The sequence below is a fragment of the Centropristis striata genome, chromosome 17, assembly GCF_030273125.1.
Source record: "Centropristis striata isolate RG_2023a ecotype Rhode Island chromosome 17, C.striata_1.0, whole genome shotgun sequence".
In the NCBI taxonomy this organism is placed as follows: domain Eukaryota; kingdom Metazoa; phylum Chordata; class Actinopteri; order Perciformes; family Serranidae; genus Centropristis; species Centropristis striata.
Genome location: NC_081533.1, coordinates 23,808,332 through 23,825,175, shown reverse-complemented (window position 1 = coordinate 23,825,175; position 16,844 = coordinate 23,808,332). Strand labels below are relative to the sequence as shown.

General features: G+C 45.5%; 2 protein-coding genes across 3 annotated transcripts; both read left to right on the top strand.

Moving 5' to 3' along the window:
• Window positions 1-1,811: 1,811 nt before the first annotated feature.
• On the top strand, window positions 1,812-4,538 carry LOC131989228 (mediator of RNA polymerase II transcription subunit 29-like). Its single transcript, XM_059354418.1, has 5 exons — window positions 1,812-1,952; window positions 2,833-3,001; window positions 3,105-3,234; window positions 3,329-3,683; window positions 3,762-4,538. The coding sequence occupies exons 2-5, from the start codon at window positions 2,836-2,838 to the stop codon at window positions 4,536-4,538; spliced, it is 1,428 nt and encodes a 475-aa protein (XP_059210401.1). The 5' UTR covers window positions 1,812-1,952; window positions 2,833-2,835.
• A 7,192-nt stretch (window positions 4,539-11,730) lies between these two features.
• si:cabz01076231.1 (calcium-binding protein 2) lies at window positions 11,731-16,758 on the top strand. Of its 2 annotated transcripts, XM_059355115.1 has the most exons (9): window positions 11,731-11,764; window positions 13,710-13,883; window positions 14,098-14,160; window positions 14,471-14,597; window positions 15,415-15,445; window positions 15,587-15,730; window positions 15,814-15,923; window positions 16,116-16,263; window positions 16,459-16,758. In XM_059355115.1, exons 3-9 carry the CDS (start codon window positions 14,099-14,101, stop codon window positions 16,485-16,487), a joined length of 651 nt encoding a protein of 216 aa, XP_059211098.1. In that variant the 5' UTR covers window positions 11,731-11,764; window positions 13,710-13,883; window position 14,098; the 3' UTR covers window positions 16,488-16,758. The 2 variants fall into 2 exon arrangements, with proteins under 2 accessions (XP_059211098.1, XP_059211099.1); XM_059355116.1 differs by lacking the exon at window positions 11,731-11,764 and having other exon boundaries at window positions 13,613-13,883; window positions 14,474-14,597.
• Window positions 16,759-16,844: the final 86 nt, after the last annotated feature.

Below are 16,844 nucleotides of genomic sequence, written 5' to 3'. Positions count from 1 at the left end.
TCTCACAAGTGCCCTTTAACGTTGCACTTCTGTGATGCTCTGTAAACTGTGGATTATGTATTGCTCCACAATGTCATGCACTTCAAGATGGGCTGTTCTGTTGTTGTGACTATCCTTTACTGTGGCACCTTTTGTTCTCTGCACTGTTGTCCTAGTTCATGCACTTTATGTGGGGGTGTTCTCTGTGCTCTGGTCTTACAAGTGTCCTTTAACATTGCACTTCTATGATGCTCTGTAAACTGTGCCATTATATTATGTCTTTCTCCACAATGCCATGCACTTCATGGTCCTCTGTGCCCTCTGTGAGTGCCCTTTAACGCGGCACCTTTTGTTTTTCTCTGCACTGACTGCACACTGTTGTCCTACTTCATGCACCTTCATGTCATCAGCTGTTTACTGTGTTCTGGTTCAGCTGGATGCTGTTTGCTGTGGTACTGAATAAAATTGGTCAGTGCTACAGTCACAATGAGTCGTGGAGTGTCTGTGAATTGATTAAACAATAATAGAGCCTAGTTAATCAGAAATAAGGGGCAATACAAGTCCCAGAATAACTTAAAGTAAAGATATGGGGGGGGCCTATAGGGGAATAAATGCCTCCAAGTCAAGTCATAAGGGCCATATGAATAAATGGCTTCTAGGGAAGTAGAATAAGAGGCATAGGAGTGAGTCATAATCATAATAATACTTTATTGAAAGAAAGGGAGCAAAAAAAATACATGGCATGACTTTTGAATAGCTTTTTATTCATATACACACTTGAAATATAGCAAAAGTATGACAATAAATGCATTTAACACTTTATTCTGTTGATTGACAGCCTAGGAAGAACAGTACAGTGCATTTTCATGCACTGTAATTATACCTTTAACTCTTGACAGAGAGGTCACAGGTCACTGTTTTGTTTGTTTTGATGATGTCAGAGCCATGTGTGCTGTTTGCTGTGGTACTGAATAAAATTGGTCAGTGCTACAGTCACAATGAGCCGTGGAGTGTCTGTGAATTGATTAAACAATAATAGAGCCTAGTTAATCAGAAATAAGGGGCAATATAAGTCCCAGAATAACTTAAAGTAAAGATATAGGGGGGGGGCCTATAGGGGAATAAATGCCTCCAAGTCAAGTCATAAGGGCCATATGAATAAATGGCTTCTAGGGAAGTAGCATAAGAGGCATAGGAGTGAGTCATAATCATAATAATACTTTATTGAAAGAAAGGGAGCAAAAAAATTACATGGCATGACTTTTGAATAGCTTTTTATTCATATACACACTTGAAATATAGCAAAAGTATGACAATAAATGCATTTAACACTTTATTCGGTTGATTGACAGCCTAGGAAGAACAGTACACTGTAATTATACCTTTAACTCTTGACAGAGAGGTCACAGGTCACTGTTTTGTTTGTTTTGATGATGTCAGAGCCACGTGTGCTGTCAAATCCTCGGGCTTCCTGGTCCAAAACACCTGGGGGAAGGCATATGCAAATTACTATGTGGGTCAGTGACATCAGAATAATTAATTTCACCTACGTGGACTCTAAGCCTATGGCGTGCAGGATCAATTGCACTCCTATTCAGCGCATCCCCATTCGCAGAAGATGTCCAAGCTGAAGTGCAACAGTCTACGTTGAACGTAGACAGTTTGGCTCTCTGATTGGCCTAGAGTCTACGTTCAACGTAGACTCTAGGCCAATCAGAGAGCCAAACTGTCTACGTTCACAGTTTGGCTCTCTGATTGGCCTAGAGTCTACGTTGAACGTAGACTCTAGGCCAATCAGAGAGCCAAACTGTCTACGTTCAGCCGGCCAACGTAGACTACCAATCAAATGCATGGTATGCAAATGAGCAATCAACGCCCTCCGACAGGTTTTTTCTGGTTTTCCTTCGTTGCATCCTTCCATCACGGTCGAGCATCATTTGGTACCAAGCTAACTTTTTTTACAAACTTTTGAGGTAAGCAAACTATATACTATTCAATTTAAACACTTATAGACACATAGAAAATGGCTTGTGTTGTGAATTCTGCGAATACCAAGCTAACTTTTTTTACAAGCTTTTGAGGTAAGCAAACTATATACTATTCAATTTAAACACTTATAGAAAATGGCTTGTGTTGTGAATTCTGCGAATACCAAGCTAACTTTTTTTACAAGCTTTTGAGTTAAGCCAACTATATACTATTCAATTTAAACACTTATAGACACATAGAAAATGGCTTGTGTTGTGAATTCTACGAATTCCCCAAATGTGGGAATCGATCGTACATTTTGGCCTGCATTTACCTACTACGATCATATTCTAGCGATATACCTCTCTAATTTATCAACAAGATCACCTGTTTATTTATAATACAAGTGTTTTAGCATAATGTTAAAGCTGGATGACCGTAAACTGTAAATATCTCCGCGTTGCACCGTGGGTGTTTTGTTTAATCAACGCTTTAAAGTTTATTTTTAGGAAAAAATTATACAGCATGGCTATATTTATATCGTTTTCCTGTCTACTTTGTGAATGTCACATCAACAGATAACAGATAAGGTTTTTAGCGTTGTAACATGGAAGTCGAGTGACACCAGCGACAATGCACAAGCGCTCTTTCGAGCTGCGACTCGGTCAAGTGCGTCTGCGATTTGGCCCGGAGACATTATTTATGCATAAAAAAACCTCTATCCACCTTGTTTGTATGAATTTTAATACGTGTTACATTTGCCAATTGTATATTTTCAATTCTGGTGGCAATGCTATGACTTTTGCCTCCATTTGTGTAATAATAGTGACTATTGCAATGGTTATAACGATAATGATATTGCTAAAAGTCTATTGCCAATTTCAGGACATGGATACTTTGCTGCCAGCCCTCAACATCCACGACACCAGCCTGCCGGCAGAGAGGCAGCAGTGTGTTCTTGCGGCCTCAAAGGCAGCCAAGGCCCAGAAGGGCAGGGGTCAGGTCTGTCCGAGGGACGACGGGATGAGGGACCCCAAGACTGCCTTCGACGAAGGTAAACATCTTGGCATTGCATTTATACTACAAGTAATGACAATGTGGTGCACTAGAGCTTTTGCTTGCCTGTTCACTAAGGTCATAACATGTCTTGTCTTCAGCAAAGAGCCGCTGTGGCGTGCCGAGGCCTACTGAGGCCCAGTACCTGGGCCAGCTGGTACTGACCTTCGGCCGCTACACCGGCCGGACCTTTAAGTGGCTGGTCGAGAACGACGTGGGCTACGTCAAGTAGTAAGCATTTACAAGAACACCAAAGCAAACCATGAACAGTTTTCCCTTCACTGAAACTAACAGCAATGTGTGTGTGTGTGTGTGTGTATTTCAGTCTCGTCGACCGCCACGTAAAAGAGAGCCAGCGGCCGGAGAAGCGTGGGATCAATGAGGAGTGGCTGAAAGACAGCCTCCTCAAGTATGTGGAGCTTTTTCCACCTATCTCCTGCCACCTCGAGAGGAACGTAGACAGGGCCATTTACGGCATGGGCCGTTTCCGGTCGTTTACGTTCCTCGAGATGTGGCAGTGGTACAAGTGCCACATAGCGGACCCCAAAGCCGGCAGCGAGCAGGAGCGGAGGATGGCGCAGGAGGCCCACACCTCAGTCAAGCAGTGGCTGCTGATGCGGGAGAGTGACATCACCTCGAAGTCACTCAAACGCTTCAGACAGTATATACTTGACAAAGAGGTAACTACACTGCATTCTGTAACTACACTGCAATACCCAATAATAATGTAAAAGCTCACACTCACCTGTAATTCACAGAACGCCACTCCTCCTGCTGCCGCCGCCGCCACTTCAAGGGCCCCTGCAGCAGCTGCCACCTCCCACGTGCCGTGGTCCGACGACGCTCCGGACGACACTGCTCTGGTGGATGCCCTCGCCACCTTCGAGAGCCATGGAGAGCCCATCTCCACCAGCCAGCCTCCTGTGTCCGCCGGGGGTCCCGAACAGCCGCCGCCACTCTCCACCAACGTGCCAGCTTCTCCAGAGAAGTCTGCCAGCAAGCAGCAGAAGCCCCTGCAGAAGCCCCTGCCGTCCTCGCCGCCCTCCACCAGCAAGGCTGCCTCGACTGAGCGTCCAAAGCAGCCGAAGCAGCCGAAGCAGCAGAAGAAGTCAAAGTCCTCACAGCCCTCCTGGTGGAGGGCTGTGAGGAAGACTTTGGCTGCCTCAAAGCAGCACAAGCAGCTCCTGCTGTCCTCGCAGCCCTCCTCGCTGCCCTCCACCAGCGAGGCTGCCTCTGAGCAGCAGCCTCCTGAGCAGCAGACGCCCGTGCCGTCCACAGCGCCTGGTCAGGGACCCCCTGACGCTCGTCCCGAGGAGCCGCCATCGACCTCACAGCCGCCGTCGACCTCACAGCCGCCGTCCACCTCACAGCCGCCGTCGACCTCACAGCTGCCGTCCACCTCACAGCCGCCGTCGACCTCACAGCCGCCGTCGACCTCACAGCCTGCGTCTGCCACCACCTTGTCACAGAGTGACTCTCCTGTAAGTGTAAAATCACAAAAAACACAAGCAATGTTAATGCATTTCACAAAATGACCGCATTATGGAAAATAAATTACTAAATGTTGTGTGTTGTTGTACACCTTGTGTCTTGCAGGTGGAGCTGGAAGGCTGGGTGCGTCTCTGGGAAGACCCCAACGGCATCCCCTCTGCCGACATCCCCTGGCTGAAAGAGGACGGCGAGCGAGGCCTCTTTACGCCAGTGCAGGTCTACAAGGACATAAGGGGCGTGATTAGAAGGCGGCGTGTGTTGAAGTCAGACCGGATGTGGTTCTACCCACCCGAGCCACCCGGCTTTGTGAGCGGCGGCATTCCCACTCCACAGGCCTTTTTCCGAGGCCGCTTTTTCTTCTGGCGTCCCGTCGGAGTGTGGCGGTGCTCCCTGAAGTGTCCGCGCGGAGAGAAGTGTGCTGGGGCTGGAGGCAACACACACCTCTCCAAGTCTGGCTACCACTCCCGGGTAAGGCTCAGTCTCTTCACACCTGTGCTTAGAGAAATACACACATCAGCATTGACTACTTAACACACATGACCTGTGATTGACGTGTGATTCTCTCTCTCTCTCTCTCTCTCTCTCTTTCAATTCAATTCAATTCAATTCAATTGGCTTTATTGGCATGACATAACAATGTATATATTGCCAAAGCAAGCATCAGGAAAAAAGATAACAAGATAAGGAAAGCAATATTTACAATAAATTATTATAATTCTGTTATTCATTTTAGATGAAAAGAAAAACTAATAACAATAAAAGAAAGCGATATTTACAATCATTGAATTACAATCAACATATAATTTATACAATCTAACTGTCCCAGCAAAAAAAAGAAGAAAAAATAAAATAAAAAATAAAAACAAAACAACCAACAGCTGTGTGTCACTGGCTGTCTCTCAGTGTGTGACAGGCAGAAACATAGAGTGCTGCTAATCTAGAGCTCTGTGACTCTTCCCAGAGGAGGAGCGGCAGTTTTTCCTCATCTGACCATTTTATAAAACCTTTTTTGACGGATTCAAATTTTTGGAAATATGTTTCTCTAATTAGTTCATATTTTTTACATTTGGTGAGGAAGTGTAGCTCTGTCTCAGGCTGACTGAGGCTGCAGTGGCAGCACAGCCTCTGCTCTGCACGGAGCCAGCTCTTCCTGGTCCTCCCTGTTTCCACAGCCAGTCTGTGTTCACTCAGTCTGTACTTTGTCAAGGTTCGTCTCAGCTGTGGATCCGTCACCGTGCTCAAATAATCTGCTGTGGTGTACTGTCGCTTCAGATCCAAGTAGCACTGCATTTTGCTCTGTGTTTTGGTTTGTGTTTGCCAATAGGTGATGTAGTCTTGTTTTAGCTTTTATCTTTCTCTCTCTCTCTCTCTCTCTCTCTGTCTGTGTGTGTTTTAGGTACGTCACATCTGTGATGTGTCGGGCTGGTACACCCTGGCGACAGAGGTGCTGTCGTGCGGGCCGTGTCTCAAGGCTCACAGGGGAGGAGAGAGCGGTCCCATGGGTCGGTGGCTGGCGTGGGACAACGCCATCCTCCAGCAGCTGAGCGAGGCTCATCGGGCCAGGTTTCCGGCCGTGCTGACCGCCAGAAGAGGGGTGGACAAGACCGTCATTCGCCTCCTGCGTGACAGGACGGAGGGCAACACCATGGTGAAGGTGTGGCGGCAGGTGCAGGAGAACCACATGGAGGACTACCACCAGAGGAAGGACCTCTACACCACCCTCCTCATGGCCCTGGTGGAACCTGGAGGCATCGTCTCTGCGCTGGGCCACGGGGAGTTCCAGGCGCCACCTCCTCCGAGAGAGGTTCCCAGCGCCCACCTCCTGCGCCACGCCTTCCTCCTGGCCGAGGCGGACAACGTCCAGGACTACAGGAGCCAGATCCTGTCCACGTTTGGCAAGGTCCTGAAAATGGACTCCACGAAGAAGGCAAGTTAACCAAAAGTGTGTTGCATACAAGTACTCACAGGGAAACATCACATTATGCAAAACTCAACTGTATTTGTTTGTTTGTTTGATTGTTTTGTTGTAGGTGGTGAAGAAACTGTCTGGGGAGGGCAAGGGCTCGGCTGAGTGGTTCACCAGCATCGGCAACGAGCTCTCCCAGATAGTCACCTTCGTGCTCACCTGCGAGGAGTCCGTGGAGAAGCTGGGGCCCATGTGTCGTGGGGTGATGGAGCGGTTCCGCCTGGCTAACCAGCCCGTCCCCCAGATCCTGTACATCGACCGCGGCTGCTGCAAAGCGCAGGGTCCGACCGCGGTGGAGATGCTCTTCCAGTCCTGGGTGGACGAGGGGATGGTGGTGAGGCTGGACATTTTCCACTGGCTGCACCGCTTTGACGCCGCTCTGCGAACGGAGGCCCACTCAAAGTACGGCCCGTTCAAATCCGCGCTGGTCGGGGCCGTGCTGGCTTACAACCGGGAGGACCTCCAGCTCCTCATCGCTGCCATCAGGGCCAGAGACCCGGCCACCATGGAGGTGGTGAGTGATGAGGTCGTGGTCCGGCGTTACATCTCCCGGGACCAGCTCAAGCACCATGTCCGGCGCGTCACCCTCGGGGCCCAGGAGACCTTTCGCCTGGTCCACCTCCTCATCGAGGACCTGAAGGGTCCGGCAGGGCTTGATGAGAGCGGCGTCAGCCTCTTCAAGTCCCCTGGTAAGAAAAAAACACACCTCTCACACACTCACTCACACACACACACACACACACACACACACACACACACACACACACACACACACACACACACACACACACACAATGACTACAGCTCAACATGCATGTTTGTGTGTTTTTGTGTGTTTACAGCGGCCATCGACGAGATGTGGGCAGCCCAGCAGCGACACCTGGAGTGCATCCAGGACCCACCAGGCATGGTCATGTATCGTGTCGCCCGCACCACCACCATCAACGGCGTGGACCTCCCTTACTACAAGGGTCTACGTGGGAGCAACAGCCTGGAAGGGTTCCACAAATTGCTGCCCCACATGATTCCAGGTAATGTAAGGGGAAAAATACTTGTTTAACAGCAAACACATTTCCATCACATTGCATTAATCTGATAATACCTGTTTGTTGTGATGTTCAGGTCCCCGCTGTGCCGCGCGGCCTTATCAGGTGTACCTGATAAGCGGCATCGCCAGGTGGAATGCTGACCGGAGCTCCGACGCGGTGTTTGGAGGTGGAGGCCGGCACCACCGGGTGTACTCTGCGCCCCTAATCGACCGCCTGAACTCCCGCTGCCAGCAGCTCTTTGGCGAGCCGGTGGAGCGAAACTTCAGGGCCCCGGCTGATGTCCAGTCCGATGAGCTGCTCGGGCTGGAGTACCTCTTCAGCCAGAGCACGGGGGACGCGTTCTCGCTGGAGGGGATCATCAACGACGGTCCTGGGCCGGAGGAGGAGGTCGTTCAGCCTGGGGAGGCTGACCCAGACGCCGACGAGGCGTACCAGAGCGAGGAGGAGGAGGGCCATACTGATGTGGAGCCCCGCATCACGCTGACCAGCAGCGAGACTGCTTCGGTCAACCCTCCTGCCTTTGTGAGTACAATACCTACTGATAGAAGAGAATACAGTGTTAATGTGAAAAACTGAAAAACAAGACATTGTATACATTGAAACTTACCTACTTTTCTCTCTCTCTCTCTCTCTGTCTCTCTCTCTCTCTCTCTGTGTTTTACAGGAGGACGTCTGCAGTGACAATCCTCTGCCCGGGTTCCAGAAGCTGGAGGCTTTCTGTGCTGCGCTGGTGGAGGTCGGCTTGACGGACCAGAAGCTGCTCCTCAACACCGCACAGCGAAACAGGGTCCTGGATGCCTGGAACGCTGTAGAGGAGCACGACAAGCAGCCGCAGCGGTACCACCAGCTCTACAGAACCCACTGGGGCAACACCCTGTACTGCAGGACAAAGAGGGACGACCTGGCTGATGCCGCCGTGGTCCAGCGCGTCAAGATGGCAAAGAGGTACGCGCCAGCTCAGCAGGACATCAGCCCGCAGCACAACCGGCTGATGTATGTGCTGGTCAAGCTGCTGTGGCTGCGCACCCCTCAGGCCTCTCGCCCCAGCCCCGAGAAGACCAGCATCCTCAAGGCCTACGAGAGGATCCAGCACCGGGTCTTGGTGGAGGACCCGATCTTGTGCAAGGCGGGCATCCCTCTCCCCAAAATCAACATCAAGACGGTGAGAGACTTCATCCGCAAGCAGGAGAGGCTGGTCAACCTCCACGCCACCAGGCAGCCAGTCGCCACCTCAAAGAGAGCGTCTGTGTCCTGTGAGCAGCTGCCTCCTGCACCGCGCCAGCCTGACGTCCTCCCTCCACCTGACTACCCCGTGATGGAGTACATCCCCACGCCCAGCACAGCCGGCACCAAGGTGTTGAGGGGTCGGACGGACCTGCTGCTGGAGACGCCGCAGCCTCCTCCACAGCTCCTGCCTCTGCCGGTGAGGAGAATCCCCGCCACCTCCACCATCACCAGGCCTCCTCCGGTGCTGCCCCTCGTCTCCTGCTCTGCCCCGTCCACCGTCACCACGCCTCTGCTGCCCCTCGTCTCCTGCCCTGCGGGCCTCTCCTCCACACAGCCTGCTGGTCAGGCCTCCATCCCGCAGGTCACTCCGCCTGTGTCCATCAGGCCAGCTGTTCAGCCGCCCTCTGGACAGAGTGCTGCTGCGGTAGGGTCGTCATGGTCCCGATCCGCACAGTACAAGAGGAAGCTGACAGACCACCCCACCGAGCTAGGCGTGAAGCTCACCAGGGTGCACCATCTCCCGACCTGCAAGGTGTGCGGGCAAACAATCCAGGGACACAAAAAGTACAAAAAAAAGACCTATTGCCCTGCGATTCACCGTTCACCCTCCAAGGGACTGGAAAACAGAGTTTTCAAAAACTATGAACATTTCACCTCTGTTGTGGACGGACTGGAGGAGTGAATGGTTGGCCCCTTGTAAATAGTGTACATAGTTCCTGTGTTTACTATTGTGTTCTGTTCTGTGTTGTTCTGTGCCTTGCAATTGCACTTTAACACAGCACTTTTTGTTCTCTGCACTGTTCATGCCCTTTCTGGGGGCCCATAAAGTGAATGTAAATAGTGTATATAGTTCTTGTGTTCATGTTCTACGTTCTGTGTGTTGTTCTCTGTGTTCTGGTCTTACAATTGCCCTTGAACATGACACATGTTGTTCTCTGCGCTGTTGCCCTATTTCATGCACTTTAACAGGGGCTGTTCTCTGTGTTCTGGTCTTACAATTGCCCTTGAACATGACACATGTTGTTCTCTGCACTGTTGCCCTATTTCATGCACTTTAACAGGGGCTGTTCTCTGTGTTCTGGTCTTACAATGGCTCTTGCACATGACGCATGTTGTTCTCTGCACTGTTGCCCTATTTCATGCACTTTAACAGGGGCTGTTCTCTGTGTTCTGGTCTTACAATTGCCCTTGAACATGACACATGTTGTTCTCTGCACTGTTGCCCTATTTCATGCACTTTAACAGGGGCTGTTCTCTCACAAGTGCCCTTTAACGTTGCACTTCTGTGATGCTCTGTAAACTGTGGATTATGTATTGCTCCACAATGTCATGCACTTCAAGATGGGCTGTTCTGTTGTTGTGACTATCCTTTACTGTGGCACCTTTTGTTCTCTGCACTGTTGTCCTAGTTCATGCACTTTATGTGGGGGTGTTCTCTGTGCTCTGGTCTTACAAGTGTCCTTTAACATTGCACTTCTATGATGCTCTGTAAACTGTGCCATTATATTATGTCTTTCTCCACAATGCCATGCACTTCATGGTCCTCTGTGCCCTCTGTGAGTGCCCTTTAACGCGGCACCTTTTGTTTTTCTCTGCACTGACTGCACACTGTTGTCCTACTTCATGCACCTTCATGTCATCAGCTGTTTACTGTGTTCTGGTTCAGCTGGATGCTGTTTGCTGTGGTACTGAATAAAATTGGTCAGTGCTACAGTCACAATGAGTCGTGGAGTGTCTGTGAATTGATTAAACAATAATAGAGCCTAGTTAATCAGAAATAAGGGGCAATACAAGTCCCAGAATAACTTAAAGTAAAGATATGGGGGGGGCCTATAGGGGAATAAATGCCTCCAAGTCAAGTCATAAGGGCCATATGAATAAATGGCTTCTAGGGAAGTAGAATAAGAGGCATAGGAGTGAGTCATAATCATAATAATACTTTATTGAAAGAAAGGGAGCAAAAAAAATACATGGCATGACTTTTGAATAGCTTTTTATTCATATACACACTTGAAATATAGCAAAAGTATGACAATAAATGCATTTAACACTTTATTCTGTTGATTGACAGCCTAGGAAGAACAGTACAGTGCATTTTCATGCACTGTAATTATACCTTTAACTCTTGACAGAGAGGTCACAGGTCACTGTTTTGTTTGTTTTGATGATGTCAGAGCCATGTGTGCTGTTTGCTGTGGTACTGAATAAAATTGGTCAGTGCTACAGTCACAATGAGCCGTGGAGTGTCTGTGAATTGATTAAACAATAATAGAGCCTAGTTAATCAGAAATAAGGGGCAATATAAGTCCCAGAATAACTTAAAGTAAAGATATAGGGGGGGGGCCTATAGGGGAATAAATGCCTCCAAGTCAAGTCATAAGGGCCATATGAATAAATGGCTTCTAGGGAAGTAGCATAAGAGGCATAGGAGTGAGTCATAATCATAATAATACTTTATTGAAAGAAAGGGAGCAAAAAAATTACATGGCATGACTTTTGAATAGCTTTTTATTCATATACACACTTGAAATATAGCAAAAGTATGACAATAAATGCATTTAACACTTTATTCGGTTGATTGACAGCCTAGGAAGAACAGTACACTGTAATTATACCTTTAACTCTTGACAGAGAGGTCACAGGTCACTGTTTTGTTTGTTTTGATGATGTCAGAGCCACGTGTGCTGTCAAATCCTCGGGCTTCCTGGTCCAAAACACCTGGGGGAAGGCATATGCAAATTACTATGTGGGTCAGTGACATCAGAATAATTAATTTCACCTACGTGGACTCTAAGCCTATGGCGTGCAGGATCAATTGCACTCCTATTCAGCGCATCCCCATTCGCAGGGGTCAGCTCAAAACCGGATGTGCAATGGTTAAGCCTCGCCCTGGGTGAACCACCTTTCTGATCATGGTGTCTCCCCTGCCAGGTAAGTATGAGTTGTACACGGTCCGCAGAGGGACCTGGTTCCGCCACATACCAGTAAGACTCACGGTACCGGGAGTTAAGCGGCGTTGCAGTTTTAGGTGCCGTAGAATGATCACATTATATTTAACATGTGCACAGTAACATTTACACTATTTTTTTAAACAATAAACAACATTAAACGTAAAAGAGTATTTTTTTTAAATGTTCCCGTCATGCTTTGCGTCGTCACATGGTAGGTTACTTCCGGGAATGTTTTGTTTAAACTGGCAATTAAAATGTGTGCTCACAAAACAGTCTTTATAGCCTAATTCTTTCGTTTCAGCTGTTATAAATGTTGCATATCAAGTGAGGGACGGCTTTTTACTTTTGTTTCGTTGATCAACAGTCACTTGTACAGATAATTATCTGTAAACTACAGTATAAATGTTATATTTCTGAAACGTCCCTGGAGAAGCGTCAATACGTTGGAATGCGCAAAGCCCCTTGTGCACTGTAAAGAAAGTGCATCAGTACCAAAATATTTATTATTTGTCACTTTTTAAAAAAAAATTGGCTGTACTATTGTCAGCAAACGATGTGCTTCGTTCCACTGTTTTTTTTTTGTTTTGTTTTTTTAATCGAGCAGTGTAAAAATAGTCTGTTTAGGCCTCGACTGCCACTGACGGGAAAATAAAACTTCTGGCATGCTTCAAACCAAAACAACAAAATACTGCGGTGATACTCTTATTTATATAAAGTCTATGGTGATACCGCATTGCTTCTTCTTTTTAAGATAAACCCACATCACGAGCTTTGGCGTCATCTGGTGGAAAACAACAGTAACTACACCTGTTTCATAACGGGCCATTTAAATTAGCTCTTTTCTTTTTCTTTTTTTGCTTATGTTAAAATTCGTTAAATGGCTGTTCTAGCACAATAACCAACACGTGTAAAAATACTTTGGGGGCTTAAAAGTTAGGTCACATCCCATTGAACTGGGGACAACAGGCGATTAAGTAAAAGGCCAACCTTGGGCGTAACTAAAAAAATAAAATGAAACGTGTTTTCTTCACTTTCGACTGCAACTGTATCCACGCAAAGACGTTTTAAAATAAGCTACTAGAACAAGCTACAATGGTTTGTTCATATTTTCAAAGCAGCAAACTCACCTGGGATGAAGAAAGCTGAGGGCCTCCATGGACCACTGGTGCGAAAAACAAAAAAAAACAACTTGTTCCCTAAATTCTAAAAAAAAGTTGTCTCCAAGTCATGCCAAGGCCATTCCAGTTGCAATACACGACGTATTCCAAACATGTTCTTCTATAAATATGCTACACAGCAAAAAGTAACAATAAAATAAAGCTAAAACGCCGGGCAAACTTGCGGACAAGCGTAAAGGTCAGGTGAAAAAAGTTGAACAATTTAGCTGATGACGAAATGCCACAGCGCCGGTATGCAAATTGACCGGAAATAGAAGTTAAAATACTACAAATTTTATATATATATATAGGATTATGTTTAATAGAGAAGCAATACCTGCATGATGTTGCCTGAAAAAAAAGTTAAGAAAAAAAAAAGAAAATCCAAAAAGGCCCTAAAATGATAATAGCAGGGCAATGAATAAGTTGTGGCTTACTCACCAATAGGCTATAAACAACACCTTTCCACAACCCTGGTTGTAGCTAAATGTTGTAGATAAGTTAGATACAGAAAGCCTACACTAGTTTGTCATAGTTTCTGTAGCAATTGATAAGCAATTAACAATAATATGATTACTGCCCAACACAGGAGTACACATCTTTATTTCAAGTCTTTGTGAATTAAAGTGGACACCAAAATTTCTGATTGGTCAGAATATATTTTACATATACATATACATCGTGTTTACATCACAGTGAAATAAAGAGCATGTGTTGGGTGAAGCATATTGCAGCAATTGCAAGAGCCTCTGAATAGATGCACTTAAAGCCGGGTTTGAGCCAACAGGACACTGTCCTCTTGAAGGGCACTTCAGTCACACTTCTGCTCCACGTTTTGCTTTCTAATCGTTGGCTTCATGTTTAGCCAGGTAATTACCTGTTAAGCCTCTACGACTGAAGGAGGCCAAGAGGAGAAAGAAAACAGAGCGGACAGGATATTGTGCAGCCATTCACAACACAAGTGGAGCACTACTCGAGGAGGACGAGAAGGGCTCGACTTCTTGTTTTCTTTTCTCATCATTTAGGAGAGGGAAATAAGGTAAGCAAATTGCAGTGAAGTAACTGAACCTATATATAACATGTTAGAGATCAAAGATTGGAATTGAAACCAAGGAATTTACATTAACATTGAAGTCTTTTGGTAAACAGGATCGCTTGCAACCTTTCGTTTACCATCACATAAAGACTTCTTCAGCATTTCAAAATATGCATGCTAGCTAACACATGCATTGTATGTCTCTGTTTATCCACAGCATGTCAAAGGCAGGAGAGAGGACACCCTCTACAACTTCTGTTGACTCTGCTGCAACAGATAGGTAAGCCACTGTTCTCACAATATATGCATTTTTTTGTGTGTGTGTGTGACAGACAATCCATTTTTTGGAGATGCAGCCATATTTTGCATGGCCCCAATGTAATCTTGAGTTGACCCACCCCCAAATATATAACCAAGAATAGACATTATTATTAAATGGGTCTTTCTGGTCTACAGCACTGCAGACTCTACTGATATGTATCGAGTTGTTGAGAAAGGTTTTCACTTTATAATCAAGGTGTCTTCAAATTTGCTCAGCAGCATTTAAGTTTATGCATTTGACCTTTTGAATATTGTTGTGTTTTTTCAAGTAGTAGCAAAGATGTCTCCCCATCAGGATCCGTCTCAGAAACACCCAAGAAGTCATCCAAGAAGGCCAAGAAAAGCCAGGACATGAACAAAGTCTACAACTCTGTGCTCAACAGTGTTTTTGGGGCGGTAAGCAGCAAACACCCGTATTTTGTCAATTAAATCTGCATCGCTGAACTTGATATGACCATCTTTTTCTTGGCGAATATCGCTCCTGACCTCTTCTATGGTCCTGTGTTAACCTATACTGCAAAAAACTCTTGAAACAGTTCTAAGTTATATCTTTTTACGGAAAACTTAAATAAAATGTGTTTCCCTTATTTTATTAAACAGCCAAAAGTAAAGCTTTTCCTCACTGGCAATTTAAGTCACCTTGATCTTTCATAAATTTGGTTTAAAAAAAAGGCTTGTAGATGACTTTAAAATCATTAATTTATCTGATCTAAAAGCATAGATCTCAACAGTACCAGTTAAGGGCACTGTATGTCAGACATTAAAACGTCAGAGTCAGAAGTGAGGCTGAAGTCAGGAAGTGTGCTTGCAGTTTGTGCCTGATCTCTCTCGAGCTGCCATCACTAAGCCTGGTGTGTGTCTGCAGTATTAGTGGCTCATTAGTTGCGGCTCAATGTCGCCTTACATTAGGGTTATCCAAATGAGGAGCACCGCCAAACACTTTGTTGATTCAACTTGAAAATATTTACCTTTTCTATTTTACATATGTATATGTAGAATAATCCTCTACTGTATGTCTTCTGTCATTCTATTAAGTCGACTTCTTACATCAATGCTTATGAATAACACAGTACTAAAAATGGTTGACATTAAAAGCAGCACAGGAATTTAATCAAACGTTTGAAGATATTTTGGCATTTTTTGCACAATTCAAATGTGTCTTATCATGATGAAAATAAACATTTTAATTTGTGTTGTATTACTGTTTCTGCAGGAGAGAGAACTGGCTCAGGCAGAGTTGGATGGTAAGTGACAGATTAAAGAGTCATTACAATTGTTCTTCTTAAAATATAACAAAGCCTGAAAACCCTTCTTCATTATTTGATCAGATAAACTACTTCTTCTGGAACTGCTCTAATCTGTTTTTGACCTGACCTCTGTTCCAGAGTTGCAAGAGGCCTTCAAAGAGTTTGACTACGATCAAGATGGCTACCTGAACTACAAGGATGTGGCTGAATGCATGAGGACTATGGGATACATGCCCACAGAAATGGAGCTGCTGGAGATTGTACAACAGATCAAGATGAGAAGTGAGCACATAAGAGTCTCTTTAAAATAAATATAGAATACAAGCAAGCAAAGGCAATAACATATGCATCTCTCCTCTCAACAGTGGGCGGGTTAATGGACTTTGAGGACTTTACTGAACTGATGGGACCCAGGATGATGGGAGAGACCGCTCACATGCTGGGAATAAAAGAGCTCCAGTCCGCATTTGTACAGGTCAGTAAAAAGAACTTCAGTCAGGTTGTATGCATCTCAGCAAATAAATGTAAAATAAATAAATAATGGGATACATTTAAACAAATTGGATTATGCGGTTAATTCAGGCAATTTCCCCATATTTCCGAATATTTTTTTTTTTTTTTTACCATTTGTTAACCCACTTTTCATCATTTTCTCTGTCTTTAAAAGTTTGACCTGGATGGAGATGGAAAGATCAACCAGGATGAGATGAAGGAGGCAGTGAAGTCGATGCTGGGGGAGAAGCTGAAGAAAGGAGAACTGGAGGAGATCTTAAAGGAGCTGGACATTAACGAGGATGGAAGCATTGACTTTGAAGGTAAGAATAAGAACTTCAGGCACATTTATATGTTTGACTTGTTGACCAGGAGTGTGTGTGTGTGTGTGTGTGTGTGTGTGTGTGTGTGTGTGTGTGTGTGTGTGTGTGTGTGTGTGCGTTTCACATTGGGTACTAAACATCACAACAGATAAACTCACCTCTGACTTGATTTTCTCTGTTTTGTGTTCTCTTCAGAGTTCGTGATGATGCTCTCCATTCGCTAGCTGCTGAAAAAAAGACTGGATACATTAACACATCTGGATCATTCCATAGATAGATAAAACAACTATGACCAAACTAACAATATTGCAAAGTTTGTGATTTAGGTGTAGACATACAAGCATAATGTGTGCCTAACTGTAATAATTGTATGAATGATGATATGTTGAATGAGTGGAAATGATGCTGTATGTCTCTGGTGTCAGACATGAATGTTTTGCAGTGATATAACATGTAAATACGACTGAAATATTTTGCTAAAGATTTTAATAAAGAAATTAAAATGTGTTTTTAAAAAGTGCCTTTCAATTAAACAACATGACACTCTTGCAAAATACAATATATTAAGTAATTAATGGACT